Raw genomic sequence first — 15,836 nt, forward strand, 5'->3', positions numbered from 1 at the left:
ATTGGCTCAAGTGATTTTTCTAAAGTATTCTGCTGTTGTTTAAAGCAGTTAGACAGTCTTCACTGTGAACTGTTACGTTGGTATCTTTGTAAGCCACCTTGCTCAGGTAAAACAGGAAAGGTGTAAAGTGCAGGTTTAATTTATAACCATTGTGTTCTTCATTCAGTATTAATTTGCTCAGCACTGCATTTTTGTCCATTTCTAAGTTTAATACAAGGTTTGGAAGCCTGTTGGATTATTCTTGTAAGCAAGACCACCTGTTGACATTGCTGTGAACCCAATGCCAATTTGGCTCGTGATATTTTTGGGATGCTGCACAATTAGATGATTTGGGTGAGATGTGGGAGCTAGGATTAATCTTGACTTCCCTACTGAACCAGTACTTTAAACTCTGGAATAGTCATCAGTTCTTTGGCCATTCCCTAAATATGTCATATGGATTCAGAGCTGCTTTGGCAGCCGTACTCAGAAGTCTCATGTTCCCCACCTTAGTAGAGCCCAGTTAGCTATATGCTGCGTCTTCGTGCTAAAACAGGGAGGCACTTATTTGCAGGATATCCCCAACACCTTTACTGGAATACTGCAAGCAGGGCCGTAGCTAGGGGGTGCTGAGGTGGGCCCCCGCCAGGGGCGCAGGCGTTGGGGGGGGGCACAAAATCTGCTAAAAAACAAGTATATAAATATAAATATTGATTGTTGCTTCATAAGAAATGGTTTTAAATAGAAGATGAATTGAATTGAAGGGTGGGAGTGGAGGAGAGGCAGAAGGAAGAACTAATTTGTCCATGGCAAGGGGTCGTAATCTGGACGCTTCTGCCAGGGGTGCAAGATCACCTAGCTATGGGTCTGACTGCAAGGCTCTCAGAGACTACTGATTCAATGTATTCTCCAAGTTCAACGGCTGTCGAATTTCCCCTTTACTTTTCTCTACCTTGTTTTGTTTTTCTCCATTAACCAGCTTTTTCTTGCCATGTCCTATTATCTCACTTGCATGTTCTGTTTTGCTTAGGCACCTGAGCAACTGCTGCTTTTTAAGTAATTTTAATTTAAAAGAGATAATGATGATAAATTAAACCCTTGCTTTGAGGGAAAATGGGGTTGTTTTTGCTTACAGTTTGTGTAGCCCGAGTCTGCCAAGAGCATAATTACTTTGATGTCATGCATGATAAACTGCTGTGCATGCAGTATTAATGACGGTTTTCCGTGAGCCTGTAGCACTAATGGCCAGTCTTCTGCACCCTTGCTCTGGCCTCTGATCATGCAAAAGCAAGTCACCAACAGACAGCATATCACATGAACCATCTCTGGTTACCTAGAGCCTTTTTGAAAGGCGTACTTCTATTCATGCATTGTCCTGTTTTTTTCCTCACTAATAGTGCTAGCAACTTAACATCATAAATTACTTGACTGATCTTTAATTAAACATTACAGAATCCCCACCCCAAACTGCCCAACTTGTTATCCTGAAACAGCAATGAGATGCTGTCAGGCTGTGAAATGAAAGCACTGGGTTAAATGCTTCCTTCCAAGTAAGCAAGCATAGGATTTTGCTGCAAGCCCCACTGAGTTATACAGGACTTGCTCTCAGCTAAACAGTTTTAGATTATCTTGTGGGAAGGTTCCAAGCCTTTTGCAGATTTGTTTATTCAAATGTTTCCACTCCACTGTTTCCTGTAGATTTGCAAAGTGGATAAAAACATTAAAAGCACAGTGAAACAAAATAACACACAATTTCACATAAACACACCAGAGACCGGGAGAATAACCTGCAATGATAATGTTAAGACCATCTAGGACTCAAAAGTGCTCTGGAAGTGAATTTTCCTAAATTGGTACCTGAAGGTCATGAAGTTAATCCTCACTGAGGGGCATTCTATTAGCTTGCTGCTACCCTAGAAAGAAAATACTGTCCTATGTATTGCAGTCAGACAACAGGGGAATACAAAACAACAAACCATCAGCAATAGAATCCCTATAAACCGAAATAGCATGTTGAACACTGAAATAATGAAACAAGAAAACTTGCTGCTTCTTTTTTTTTACATAGCTGCCATAAGAATTCCCCATGAACTGCTCATTTGCAACACAAAATAAGATTGTATTTAACTGGGGTGTTCCAGCCAAAAGAGCTGATCTTCACAGAGACCAAAGTTAACTATTAATAATGCCAAGCAACATACTATCAAAACCGAAAACTTAGGGGAGTTGGTTTTGTCTAACAGGTATGGATATGGAAGCGAGTGGTGTTTTTGAGGTATAAAATTTATTTAAAATTATTTTGTCATGAATAAAAATACTTAAAAACAGAAGAAACACTAGGACACAAAGAAAACTCTGTTTCACTTCTGAAGACATATTCACAGTAAGCCAGTAAAAACATAAATTATCAAATGCCTTTTCTCGCACCGGGAGCCAAAAGCCAGGAAAGGCAGAGGTAAGCAAGAGACTTTGCATGTATAACTTAATATAAAGCAGCTGCTGGTCCATGGTAAAATGTAGCATTTTCCAGCTGCAGATGCAAGGAAACACAGTAAATTTCCCACCTTCAACCTTTATATGCAGGTCCCAGTTCAGATCACTCAGGTAGCTTGAGTGATAACAACATGAAGAGAGGAGAGCTAGCTCCTACCAAAACGTGGCATAGAATAATCATTTTTACATTTACACCCCACTTTTCCTTCAAGGAGCTCAATGCAGAATACATGGTTCTCCATCACCCTCTGCATTTTATCCTCACAACAATCCTGTGAGGTAGGTTAGGCTGAGGGAAAACATCTGGTCACCCAGATCATGGCTAAGAATTTCAATCCTGGTTTCCCCTTGTTTGCAGAAAGAAAGAAAAAACAGATTCCCTAATACAAGAATCTTGGTATTAAGACAATGCAGTATAGAGACTGCTGGTACTAACCATCTGGACAAATGAATATGAGGAGTGTAAGACCAGAGCCATCTGGTGGTCAGCTCACTTAGTAAGAGGTTTCAAGAGTCATTACAAAAGCAAGTCCTCAAGAACATCACCAGAACAAAATTCCATCTTACATACATTTGCTGTCTGTTAGCCTATGAAATCCTCAGTTTGGTGTGTGCATCGTAAGTGCCGAAAGTTTCACACAGCAGCATCTGAAAAAGAAACAGAGAGAATGACTAGAATAAACTTGTCAAGCAAATTACAGACACAATTTATATAGCTGCTCCAAAACATGAATTTTCTAGGCAAGCTCACAAAGCAATTTCATCCGATGAAAGAGGAGAGAGCTTTGTAAGTGTTTGGGACATGAAGATGTAATGGTAGATTTGTCACATACTTAAGAGGGCAAGGGGTGACTTGGAACCAGCCAATATCCATTCTGTCTGCATTGATGCCTCTACAGCGAGACCCCATCTCTCAAGTGTAGATGTGATATCATCCTATATACATAGAAATGTAAGGCTGCCATCACACTGCAGTTTGCGTGATCTTCGGGCAGGCAACTATGCCAATTCCAGTGTGGCAACAGAAGAGCAGGCAGGCAGATGAGTGAGGAAGCAATGCAGGTGGTGAGATGCCCAGTCAAGCTGTTTAAACAGACGGTGGGAGATGCTTCAGAGAGCAGTTGGCCAACCATATTCTGAAATGCTTCTCCCCTCCTTTAAAAGAGGGCAGGTGCTTGGGTGACCTACAAGGAAAGGGGCAGGTTTGGGTGAGGAAATAGATGAAGGGGTACATTGATGTGGAAAGGGAGATGGGGTTGGTCAGGGGTAAACAAAAGAGTTGATGGTATTGGTGTGGGGGAGAAAGAGGTGGGCAAAGGGATTGGCAGGTAGACGGGGTTGGCACATGGAGTGAGCAGGTGTAGGAGCTTCTAGTAAATATTTTTAAATGCTGAACTATATACAAACAGGGACGCGGGTGGCGCTGTGGGTTAAACCACAGAGCCCAGGACTTGCTGATCAGAAGGTCGGCGGTACGAATCCGACGGGGTGAGCTCCCGTTGCTCGGTCCCTGCTCCTGCCAACCTAACAGTTTGAAAGCACGTCAAAGTGCAAGTAGATAAATAGGTACCACTCTGGCGGGAAGGTAAACAGCGTTTCCGTGTGCTGCTCTGGTTTGCCAGAAGCGGCTTAGTCATGCTGGCCACATGACCCGGAAGCTGTACACCGGCTCCCTCGGCCAATAAAGCAAGATGAGCGCCGCAACCCCAGAGTTGGTCACGACTGGACCTAATGGTCAGGGGTCCCTTTACTTACTTTACTTATATACAAACAGTAACAAACCAGAAGATTTTTGCCTTAATTTTAAAAAAAGATAGACATGAACAGGGAGAAATTAATACGGAATGAGAGTGCAAATGTTCAGGCATGAGTAAAAAATTTTTTGGATGTAAGCAACTGTGTTCAAATGCTTTTATCCCTGATAAAGGTCACCAGCTAAATTATAGTTAACTCTGAGTATTTATTCAAAATATTTTATTCCATCTGCTCACAGCAGCTAATCAGCAGGTACACTTTTTTTAAAACCCACTCCTTTATATAATGAGTCATTTATTGAAGGGATGGCATGAATAAAATCAGAGGTGTCTGCACATGAGATGGAATTTTATAGGTACCAAGCTTATGCTTAGCAGGCCAAGAATATCTTACAATGAAGGGAGCCAATGGAGGAAACTCTAGTGGTGTCAGTCTGCAGTATAATTTAAATGTGAGCTGGCTTGGGTCAAACATATTGCTGAGTTATTTGTTGAACCTTGCAGATACGACAGGACTGGAGTATCTTGGTCTCTCCGGCTTTGTAATGCAGTTTACAATCTAGGTTGCAAGAGTCAGAGAACACAAGTGAACAAGGCTGTTTCTTATGTCCGAGACAATCCATGATGCTACTGACAGGTTGGGGGAGGACAATGTCTTGGGTAGAATCACTTTATCTTTCTTGTCTAAGAGGCTCTTGCCTGTCATCCTCACCTACGCTCAGACAGTTCTGCCAATGGACCACCAATTGTTCATTCCATGTTTAAATAATGCAAGCTAGCTATGGTCGGTGCAGTTTAATTGTTTAGATACTTACCTGTTGACTGAGTGACACAAGAGACTTTGTAGGATAGCCATATACTTAAGAGACACAGAAATGAAGCTAAGAAGCCAAATACCTGTTTAAAAACAAAACAAAAAGAGCCATGTGATAACTAAACCTTCTACTATAGAGAATCCAATATACCCTATACCAACATTTATCCACTAAGGATTCTGTTCACCTGCATGCATCCAGTTGACAGATCCTATCCAGGATTTATAAAAAAAATGGACGCAGGTGGCGCTGTGGGTTAAACCACAGAGCCTAGGGCTTGCCGATCAGAAGGTCGGTGGTTTGAATCCCCCCAACGGAGTGAGCTCCCATTGCTTGGTCCCTGCTCCTGCCCACCTAGCAGTTAGAAAGCACGTCAAAGTGCAAGTAGATAAATAGGTACCACTCTAGCGGGAAGGTAAACGGCATTTCCGTGCGCTGCTCTGGTTTGCCAGAAGTGGCTTAGTCATGCTGGCCACATGACCTGGAAGCTGTACGCCGGCTCCCTCGGCCAATAAAGCAAGATGAGCACCACAACCCCAGAGTCGTCTGTGACTGGACTTAACTGTCAGGGATCCCTTTACCCCTTTACCTTTATTCAGGATAAATTAGGCTTCTAGTTTAAAGTGCTGTTTCATGAACTCTGTTGGACTAACATACTCGATGTTGCCAGCTTATTATGCAGCCAAAAGAGCGGCCATTAGCAGCTACAACCCAGAAACTCTGGAATCTGCATGACCCCAATGGCCACATGATGTAGCCATATAGTGTGGAATCTGGCTGCAGAGGCAGAGTTTTAGAGAACCAAATTATAATTTAAAGTGGGCAAAGCTTACACAGCCCTTGTTATTGCAGGGGAAAGTCTAGTACAGTGGTACCTTGGTTGTCAAACTTAATCCATTCTGGGAGTCCATTTGACGCCTGAAACCATTCGAAAACCAAGGCACAGCTTCTGATTAAGGAAGTCGCATCGGATGTTTGGCTTCCAAAAAACGTTCGCAGACCGGAACACTCACTTCCGGGTTTGCGGAGTTCAGGAGCTGATTTGTTCGGGAGCAAAGCCAAGTACCTCAGAAGGCAAACGCCTTGCGAGTCAAACGTTTTGGCTCCTGAACGCAGCAAACCCAGAAGTGAGTGTTCTGGTTGCGAACATTCTTTGGAACCTAAACGTCTGATATGGTTTACGTGGCTTCTGATTGGCTGCAGGAGCTTCCTGCAGCCAATCAGAAGCCGCGCCTTGGTTTCCAAACATTTTGGAAGTAGAACGGACTTCCGGAACGGATTTCATTCGACTTCCGAGGTACCACTGTATATATACAAGGTTTTGTCAAAGGCCCTCCAACATTCAACCCAACCAGGATACAGAGCACAAACAAGGGACAAATCCTGACTTGTGGTCTAGACTGCAGCTCTACTTTACATGCAGCTCTACCTTACATGCATACAAAGAGTAATTATGCAGAAAAAACTTGGAATCTGCACTAAAATCAGACCCCAGCAGTAACAATGTAAAAGCAATTCCTTGTCGATGGGGGGAAAAAGTAGCCTCACCGCTCCAGCTGTAAGACTTGCTGACCCAGAGCTTCTGGCCACCACCACCACCGATCCAATGAGAAGAAGGGTGGTACCTATTAGGTAATGGAGAAACTCCTGAAAAGAAACAAACACAGAACAATTTTGAAGACAACCCAATAAAAGGAGCAATTCAATGTGGTACAACACTGCTAACCAATGAGATTCTTTTGCTTTAAATCACCTGTGAAAAAGGAAACATGGGACTGCCGTCTCTGGCCCAAATCACATTTCCTGGAGGAAAGACACTTCTGCTGAAACAGATAAGGTTGCTGTCCCTTGCTTTTCCCACTCCCCGCCAAAACAAACAAACAAACAAGTTCTTTTCGAGATTGCACGATAGGTAACCGTAAGAGAGATGCTGTAGACTTGCTGGTGCGTGTTATTGATGAGGAGAGCGTAACTCCCAAACAGAAAGGCAAAGCCCTATTGATCTCTGAGGGTTCTGCTTGCTTCCCTTCCTCACTTTTAGTGTGCATCTGTGGCCAAATTGTCGTTCTCTCTTTAAGCTTTGGAATACAAGGGGATCCTTTTTTGCTCCTTAAATCATGGTGTGAGTGTGGCATGATTTGCTGCCCGTTTATATTTGCAACTTTGCTTTCTGAAGCAGCATTCATATCCGCTATCACTTTCATTTCAAGAAATGAACCAACTTTTCTTTATTCCTCTGGTGTGAGCTTCTTGGGGCATAAGGTTAAGGATAAATAAATTCACAACAGATGCATGTTCTAACTCTCAGCTTAATATTGGGGCTGTGCATACGAAGGCACCTGCACGTGGATTCAATGCCACTTTGAGATCCTGCGAGGAAAAGTGGCATATAAAACTATAATAATACATACACCTGATTTTAAAGCCTTTAACAGAGATGCTGCAACTACATTTCCAAACGAGGGATAAAGGTAAAGGGACCCCTGACCATTAGGTCCAGTCGTGACCGACTCTGGGGTTGCGCGCTCATCTCGCTCTATAGGCCGAGGGAGCCGACGTTTGTCCTCAGACAGCTTCCGGGTCATGTGGCCAGCTTGACTAAGCCACTTCTGGCGAACCAGAGCAGCACAAGGAAACACCGTTTACCTTCCCGCCAGAGCAGTACCTATTTATCTACTTGCACATGACGTGCTTTCGAACTGCTAGGCTGGCAGGAGCAGGGACCGAGCAACGGGAGCTCACCCCGTCATGGGGATTCGAACCGCCGACCTTCTGATCAGCAAGTCCTAGACTCTGTGGTTTAACCCACAGTGCCACTAAAAAGCAGATTATAGAATCGCATGTCTTAAGGCTACTGCGGAAAGTTAGCATATCACAGAGGTGGGTCTAGTCTCCACACACCCATCCTACTTTTTGATCTGCAAAGAAGAAGCATTTCAAAACTGACAAGCATTTCTAAAGTGGTACAGTGGTGGTCCCTCCCAGGAGGTTTGAACTACGTGATATTTCTGAAACTGGGACTTTACAGTACAATAGGAAAGTGATAATGTCACCAACACACCTCTCTCTGTCTTTCCCAGAAAGACCCGAAATGCATGAGATGTTGTTTTTATTCTCTTGGGTACTAATTAGAGCAAACTCTAACACAGAGTTTGCTCTGCTACTTTGCACTTCTTTGCCCCTCCATGGGCTATGAAGATTCTGCACCAAATTTTCCAATTGTCTGACCTTCCCTGTGGGAGAGCAGTTGACTCTTGTCCCTGAATAGCAAGTCAGAGAGACAGAGCAGACTCATCTCTCCAGTGGATGCTGTATGCAGCGATAGCAGCAGAGAAAGTAAAGGTAAAGGTAAAGGGACCCCTGACCATTAGGTCCAGTCGTGACCGACTCTGGGGTTGCTCATCTTGCTTTATTGGCTGAGGGAGCCGGCGTTTGGCCTTAGACAGCTTCCGGGTCATGTGGCCAGCATGACTAAGCCGCTTCTGGCGAACCAGAGCAGCACACAGAAACGCCATTTACCTTCCCGCTGGAGCGGTACCTATTTATCTACTTGCACTTTGACGTGCTTTCAAACTGAAAGGTTGGCAGGAGCAGGGACCGAGCAACGGGAGCTCACCCTGTCGCGGGGATTCAAACCGCCGACCTTCTGATTGGCAAGTCCTAGGCTCTGTGGTTTAACCCACAGCGCCACTTGCGTCCCAGCAGCTGGGTCAAAGCCATCGTCATGCATATACTACAGTACAGTCTTCGACCATCTGCAGTAACTGAAACATCGTGGCAGCTGACCAGCACAGCCGACACACATGCATCCCCTCTAACTTGCTTGTTGCAAATGCAGATTGCAGAGCCCATCACATTTTAGGACAGCTAGGAGTCACGGGAATCCTGCAGTTTCAAAAGGGCCTGAAAGTGTGCTGGGGAAAACCTGAGGTACCTCTTTATGTTCTGCTAATGTAAATTTTCTTACTATGAAAACTAATGACTGGGAGCTGATCACTTAATGATGACTGGCCGCCGAGACCACATAACACTCCCAGTAGGTTTCCGAGCACAATTCAAAGTGTTGGTGCTGACCTTTAAAGCCCTAACCAGCCTTGGTCCTGCATACCTGAAGGAGCGTCTCCACCCCCATCGTTCTGCCCGGACACTGAGATCCAGCGCTGAGGGCCTTCTGGCGGTTCCCTCACTGCGAGAAGCCAGGTTACAGGGAACCAGGCAGAGGGCCTTCTCAGTAGTGGCGCCCTCCCTGTGGAATGCCCTCCCACCAGATGTCAAAGAGAACAACAACTACCAGACTTTTAGAAGACATCTGAAGGCAGCCCTGTTTAGGGAAGCTTTTAATGTTTGATGTATTACAATATTTTAATATTTTTTTTGAAGCCTCCCAGAGTGGCTGGGGAAGCCCAGCCTGATGGGTAGGGTATAACTAATAAATTGTTGTTGTTGTTGTTGTTGTTATTTAATTCTCTTTACGTTTGGACTTTGCCTAGATCTGTCACATTTTATGGCTTTTTGGCCCCACTGTCTTACTAACTTTTTTGGGGGGGAGAGCTTTTGTTTGTCTTTACAAGTGCCATGGGCCAATTTATTAAAAGCAACTTGTGCCCTCCCCCCACCCCGGAAATTAAAATCAAAAGTGATTCTAACTATGAGCAGGAACTTACTGCAAGTGGCCAGTTGATGCAAGTCAGCATTCGGTAAATTCTGAAGATATAGACGACGTAGAAAATGAAGATCATAACTAAGTCAAACATGGAGATAATTTTGAAGTAGGTATATGTACTGTGACCGGCCACCGGCGAAGCAATGATGCAAATAAATCCGATCAGGAGTAATAGCTGAAAGGCAAGAGAAAAAAGAGAGTAAGTGAATAGGAAAGCAAAAGAAACAAACTCCCAAGTTCCAGCTCGCAGTAAAATGCTCAAAATGAAAAGAAAATGAAAAACCACTTCTTGAAGAGTCAAACAGAGGAAAACAATTCCAACTAAAGTAATGATAATAAAACTTACAAGTTTAGATTACAAAAATATATTGGGGGAGGGAATACACTGGGGTACAATCCTGTGCAAACCTACAGCATGCAACTCAGTGGAACTTTGGTGTAAATGTTTAGTTGGGTTCAAGCTGCCAAGAGGGCAGGTTTCTAAGGACAGCAACAGTTACTACTGTTTTGCTAAGTGGGGGGCTTAGGTCATCAGAAAACAGAGATCCAGAATACAAAGACTGTACGCCAGGGGTCAGCAAACTTTTTCAGCAGGGGGCCGGTCCACTGTCCCTGAGACCTTGTGGGGGGCCGGACTATATTTTGAAAAAATAATAATAAATTAACGAATTCCTATGCCCCACAAATAACCCAGAGATGCATTTTAAATAAAAGGACACATTCTACTCCTGTAAAAACATGCTGATTCCTGGACCGTCCACAGGCCGGATTTAGAAGACAATTGGGCCTGATCCGGCCCCCGGGCCTTAGTTTGCCTACCCATGCTGTATGCTAACACTTTGTCTCATTCTAGACTAAAAGAGGAAAACCTTGCATTTAAGAATAATTTAAAGTTGTTTTAAATATGAAAACACCACATTTAGTCTTGTATCCTCTCCCCACAAGAGCCAACTAGATTGCCTGTAAGAAGCCTGCAACGTGTACCAGAACTCAATAGCACCTTCCCTTCCTCTTGTGCTACCCAGCAAATTATATTCAAAAACCCACGACCTTCAGTACTTAAGGAAGTACAGTACACATAAGACTCCTTAAGCTTCAAAATTCCAAGATCCTCCACATTTAGAGACGTCCAGCCTTATTTACACACTTCAGAGGCCGCCAATCTTTCTGGGCCTGTGAGTACATTTGCAAACCAGAGAAACTGTTCTGGGCACCATGTACATAATCAGAACACAGATGCAACACACAAATACACTTATTCTTCACCTGCCAGACATTCCATTTAACAGCTGCAAAAGACTATGTCTTTCAAAACTAATCTCAGCATAGCAGGTGGGGGAGGACAGGACCCCATAGGCAGTGGCGTAGCGTGGGGGGTGCAGGGGGGGCCGGCCGCAACATCTGGGGGTCAGGGTTAGGGGGCGCAAATCCATGTGTTAGGGGGCGCAAATCCACGGGTTAGGGGGCGCAAATTACTTGTCTTGCCCCGGGTGCTGACAACCCACGCTACGCCACTGCCCATAGGTGCTGGGGAAGGCATTTGCATTAGATACTGGGAAGGTTAGCAAGCTCTACAACCAATGAAGGTGCTTCTGATTAGCTGCATTCTGGCATTATACAACTCAACATTACATAGAATATGCAAACAGGGACGAGCAGGCTACCTCTGCCCCCATCACTGTACAAGAGTTGGAAGGCAGAGTGTCTGCAGTCAAGGCATTGTGCTCCTGTAGATTCCCCACAAGATGCAGAATACTGGAAAAATCCAGGCTCTACACTGCCATAGGAAGCTTCCATTAGGTACCAGAGGTTCCTCACTGCAGATGGTTGTCCTCCAACTTGTGCAAGGTGACAGGGACAGGTGAAACAGAAGTGGCACTTTCCTCCCCCATCCACACATTCTACTTACTCATCCATATAATGCCTGAGTTGAACTGGTCTTTCACACCAATTCAACAACCCCTCGTGGAGATAAACGATTCCACTGCACAGATGGAGATTTCAGAACCTTCACTTCCATGAAGGGTAGCTCTTCATGCAAAAAAGGAATCCCCAGAAAATGCGGCTGTCTTCATTGTAAACGTAAATGGACCCTGACCATTAGGTCCAGTTGCGGACGACTCTGGGGTTGCGGCGCTCATCTCGTTTTACTGGCCGAGGGAGCCGGTGTACAGCTTCCGGGTCATGTGGCCAGCATAACTAAGCCGCTACTGGCGAACCAGAGCACCACACGGAAACGCCGTTTACCTTCCCGCTGGAGCGGTACCTATTTATCTACTTGCACTTTGACGTGCTTTTGAACTGCTAGGTTGGCAGGCGCTGGGACCAAGCAATGGGAGCTCACCCTGTTGCGGGGATTCAAACCGCCGACCTTCTGATCAGCAAGTCCTAGGCTCTGTGGTTTAACCCACAGCGCCACCCGCGTCTCTTGTCTTAATTGAGGGGCATACAAAACCTTGATCTCTCAGAGCACACCAGTCTACCAATTCTCAATCAATATGTATTTTTGAATTAATAATCTGTAAAAAATAAAAGTATTCCTTCTAGGTAAAAGTTAAGAGACCATATTTCCCCCCTCTATCTCTGTTAGGGGGGTAATGCAATTCCACTTGAGAAATCCTCAAAAAATCATAATGAAAGGGATAGGGAAGAGATCCTGGAAAACTCATGCACCTTCTCTAGTGAAAGATGGATTCTAGTCCCCACTGTGCAATGCAACAAGTGTGTGCAAGATAAGAGATTTGATACAATAAGCCATAACTTGACAGTTACGCATTTGAGCGGAATTCCCTTTCTAAATCTCAGATGTCGGGGTTACCATGTGCAATACTTTCTCTAGCTTTTTTTTTTCAAGGTTAGAGAAAGTAGTTGACAGTAAAACACCTCAATTCCCAGGGTCTTCTTTGAACAGGAAACACATTTTTTGTGCCTTCCTGTTTTGACTCAGCTGAATCTGCTATTCCTAGTTCTTTACAATGCTACTCAAATCACAACAAATCTTTCAATATTTATAGAGCCCTCCTTTTGAAGAAAAAAAAACCAAGCAAACAAAAAAAGCCATACTGAATTGTTTTTTTCCATTTTGAAACTTTCAAGGAAATTCAGCTGAAGCTGAAATAGAGAGCCCTCACATGGGGAAAAGATCACAGCAAAAATGTTTCTCTGTCTAGCAAGCGCTGGTTTTTAATGCAGTCTTTCCAGATCTAGCCTCCAAGCTAAAAAAGACAAAGGGTTTAACAATCTTGAGCTTTAATCCTGTCATGTCCTAACGAAATCTTAAGTTGACATGTTTTCAATTCATATGCAGATGCAAAGCTTCCCCTTATTATTTTTTCTTCAGCTCTAGAAAAGAACCATGCACAACAAACACAAAACAAAGGTAAAGGACTGGATCCAAATGTGCCCTTTCACGAAGGAGGCTTGTTTCTGGGGGGGGAAACCCTAACAAGTGTAGCTGCCCTACCTGTGCCCCAAGGTACTTAATTTATCAAACAGTTACGGCAAGCTTCTATGTCTCAGTCCTTTGTGGTTCTTCCAGGGCATCTAAGCGGCGCTATTAGAAGTGTGCGCAGAGGGAGGAAAGATGCAGAGAGCAGGCGAGAGTTGCAAGACGAGGAAAACGGGAAGGAAGGAAGGAGGCAGAAGGGAAAGCAGTAAGTGGAGGGAGGCAGGCAGCTGGGCCGTCGGAAAGGCTGAGCAGAGCAGACCCGACTCCATGGCCGCGGAGGAAGTCGCTGGAGGAGCGCGAAAGACGGCGGAAAGCAAACTTTTTGGGAGTTTCTGGTCCATGGTCTCTGCCGCCTTCGGAGGCGCAGATACAGCTCCTCGCCACGGACGCACGAGGGAGCCTAGGTACGCCTCTGCGTAAATATAGCAAGTCGCAGTTGCTAGGCCATCGACTTTGAAACCAGCAGCCAGCTCAGCTTCCCCCCCAAACAGGGTTGACCAAAGGCGGCGTGGAGCGATAACAGCGCGAGGAGCCGCGCTTCTCCTTCGCGCGCTCGACGGCGCAATGTGGCGCCCGCCGTTCCTGTAGAGAGAGAGAGGGAGGCGCGCTGGCGGGAGCAACACGTGCAAGAAGCCCTCCGCCTCTCATTGGAGCGCCAGATTTAGGCCACGTCGTCCTCCCTTGAGGTGGAAGGAAAAAAAGGCGCGCGGCAAAACAAGCTCCAAAACTTTGGAGAAGGAACCCGGACCCCCGGAATCCATGGTCCGCCCGCCTCGGCCCCTTACCATCTGGGCCACTTTGAGCAAGGCGGAGCAAGAGCCCGCGTAGCCTCTGTCCAGCAGCCCAGAGTCCGGCCCCGAAGCCGAAGGCGCCGCCGAGGACGTTGACGCGCCGCCGCCGCCGCCGCCACCGCTGCTGGCGTCGGTGCGGACCACCTGCAGCCCGCGAGACATCTTGGCGGGCGAGGAGACGGCGCGGCCGGCCCTTCCCTCGCGCGCTCTTCTTCCTCCTCAGCGCTGCTAGGACCGCTATGGGGCTCCGGAGGCGGGACAGGGCGGGGCGGGCTGGGTTGGCTGGCTGGCTGCAGCGCCTCTCTGCACAGCTGGAGCGGGGCGGAGAGGACGAGCGAGGCTCCGGCGCCCCTGAGTCTCTTCCACCAGGCGGCCTGGTGGAAATCTGTGGCGCGCGTCCTGAAGAGGGAAGGTGGGCCTCAGCGGCGGCCGCCTGAGACAGGAGCCTTTTCCTAAAGTGACGGCGGGGGTGTCAAGCCAGAGCTTTAGCCGGGACAGCGGGGCTCGGCTGCAGGTGACGAGGAGGGGACCCTCACCCTCTTTAACAAGAACTCTTAAAAACTTGAGTTTACACGGTGCGAGAGTTCACACGAGACTCCCGGGCCCGAGGCCTCTCTCGCGAACGCCTTTATTTGCCTATCCCGCCTCAGGCGGCGGGGCCGACTCTCCTTTTACGTTACTTTCTAGAAAACTTCCAAGTCCACAATAAATATTTCAGTCGTCGAGGTGTCACAAGACTGTTGGGCTGTTCATTTATAGAAGCTTTAAAAACAATGACGGTGTCTTTCTCTTCCTCCACCCCCACCCCCACCTAATATCCGGCAGAGTTTGGAAAGTCCTCTTTTAGCTTTGCAACTTCCTTTCCGAAAGGTCTCTCAGGGTTCACTCTTCTGCTTAATAAAAGTAGGTGGTTAATTACACGGAGGTGCAAGTGATGGGCTTTCCATTCTATGCTACCAACTTCCTCTCCAAAGGTTAAGCTCTGGACTGTTGTTGTTTTTAATTAGATCTTAATAGGCAACAAATAAAACTCTAGATTGTGAACAAAATATGCAAACAGGAGGTTCTGGTGGGAAAAACAAAAACCCTTCCCTATTTATCTCCTGCTGCTTGTGCAAAACAGTGGCATAATAGTTGAGCATTTTAGTCAACTCCTTTTATAAGGCACTATGGTTTTTTTTTTTTTTAAAAAAAGACTTCTGAATTGTTTCAATTGAAGTTTTTTACTCATTATTGCCAACTTTCCCCAATAAGGAATATAATTGAGGTGAGTGATAATGTAGGCAACAATTCGGGAATGTCAACCTTTATCGTTTCTACAGGGGGAGAGCCATGATAGTCTGTTACAGCAAAATCAGCAGGGAGCCTTGCAGCGCCTTACAAGACCAGCGAATTCTATTATGGCATAAGCTTTCATTGACGAATACTTAAAAAGGTAAAGGGTAAAGGGACCCCTGACCATTAGATCCAGTCGTGACCGACTCTGGGGTTGCGGCGCTCATCTCGCTTTATTGGCCGAGGGAGCCGGCGTACAGTTTCCGGGTCATGTGGCCAGCATGACTAAGCCGCTTCTGGCGAACCAGAGCAGCGCACAGAAACGCCGTTTACCTTCCCGCCAGAGCGGTACCTATTTATCTACTTGCACTTTGACGTGCTTTCGAACTGCTAGGATGGCAGGAGCAGGGACTGAGCAACAGGAGCTCACCCCATCGCGGGGATTCAAACCGCCAACCTTCTGATTGGCAAGTCCTAGGCTCTGTGGTTTAAATTTAAGGAATTTGCTGTCACAGCCTACTTAGACGGGCTCATTGGGAAACAGGTGCCGCCCTAAAGCTAGTCAGAACATTGGTCTGTTTGGCTTGGTATTCATATAGAATCAGAATTGTAGAGTTG

At 45.9% G+C, this 15,836-nt stretch overlaps 1 protein-coding gene across 1 annotated transcript; it reads right to left on the minus strand.

Moving 5' to 3' along the window:
* Nucleotides 1-2,244: 2,244 nt before the first annotated feature.
* On the minus strand, nt 2,245-14,193 carry CMTM7 (CKLF like MARVEL transmembrane domain containing 7). The gene is made up of 5 exons (XM_083578351.1): nt 13,938-14,193; nt 9,706-9,879; nt 6,590-6,688; nt 5,042-5,123; nt 2,245-3,120 (listed from the first exon to the last, which is right to left on the minus strand). Exons 1-5 carry the CDS (start codon nt 14,103-14,105, stop codon nt 3,107-3,109), a joined length of 537 nt encoding a protein of 178 aa, XP_083434477.1. The 5' UTR covers nt 14,106-14,193; the 3' UTR covers nt 2,245-3,106.
* Between the last annotated feature and the right edge of the window lie 1,643 nt (nt 14,194-15,836).

The sequence above is a fragment of the Podarcis filfolensis genome (assembly GCF_964270895.1).
Source record: "Podarcis filfolensis genome assembly, chromosome: 12".
NCBI classification, from domain to species: Eukaryota; Metazoa; Chordata; class Lepidosauria; order Squamata; family Lacertidae; genus Podarcis; species Podarcis filfolensis.

What these genes read in the sequence shown, in the direction of transcription:
- CMTM7 (XM_083578351.1), bottom strand. Translation starts at nt 14,105, where the DNA reads ATGTCTCGCGGGCTGCAGGTGGTCCGCACCGACGCCAGCAGCGGTGGC. An exon ending in TGCTCAAAGTGGCCCAGATG is followed by an intron (nt 9,880 to 13,937) that starts GTAAGGGGCCGA and finishes CTTGCCTTTCAG; the next exon opens with CTATTACTCCTGATCGGATT. An exon ending in GCATCAACTGGCCACTTGCA is followed by an intron (nt 6,689 to 9,705) that starts GTAAGTTCCTGC and finishes GTTTCTTTTCAG; the next exon opens with GAGTTTCTCCATTACCTAAT.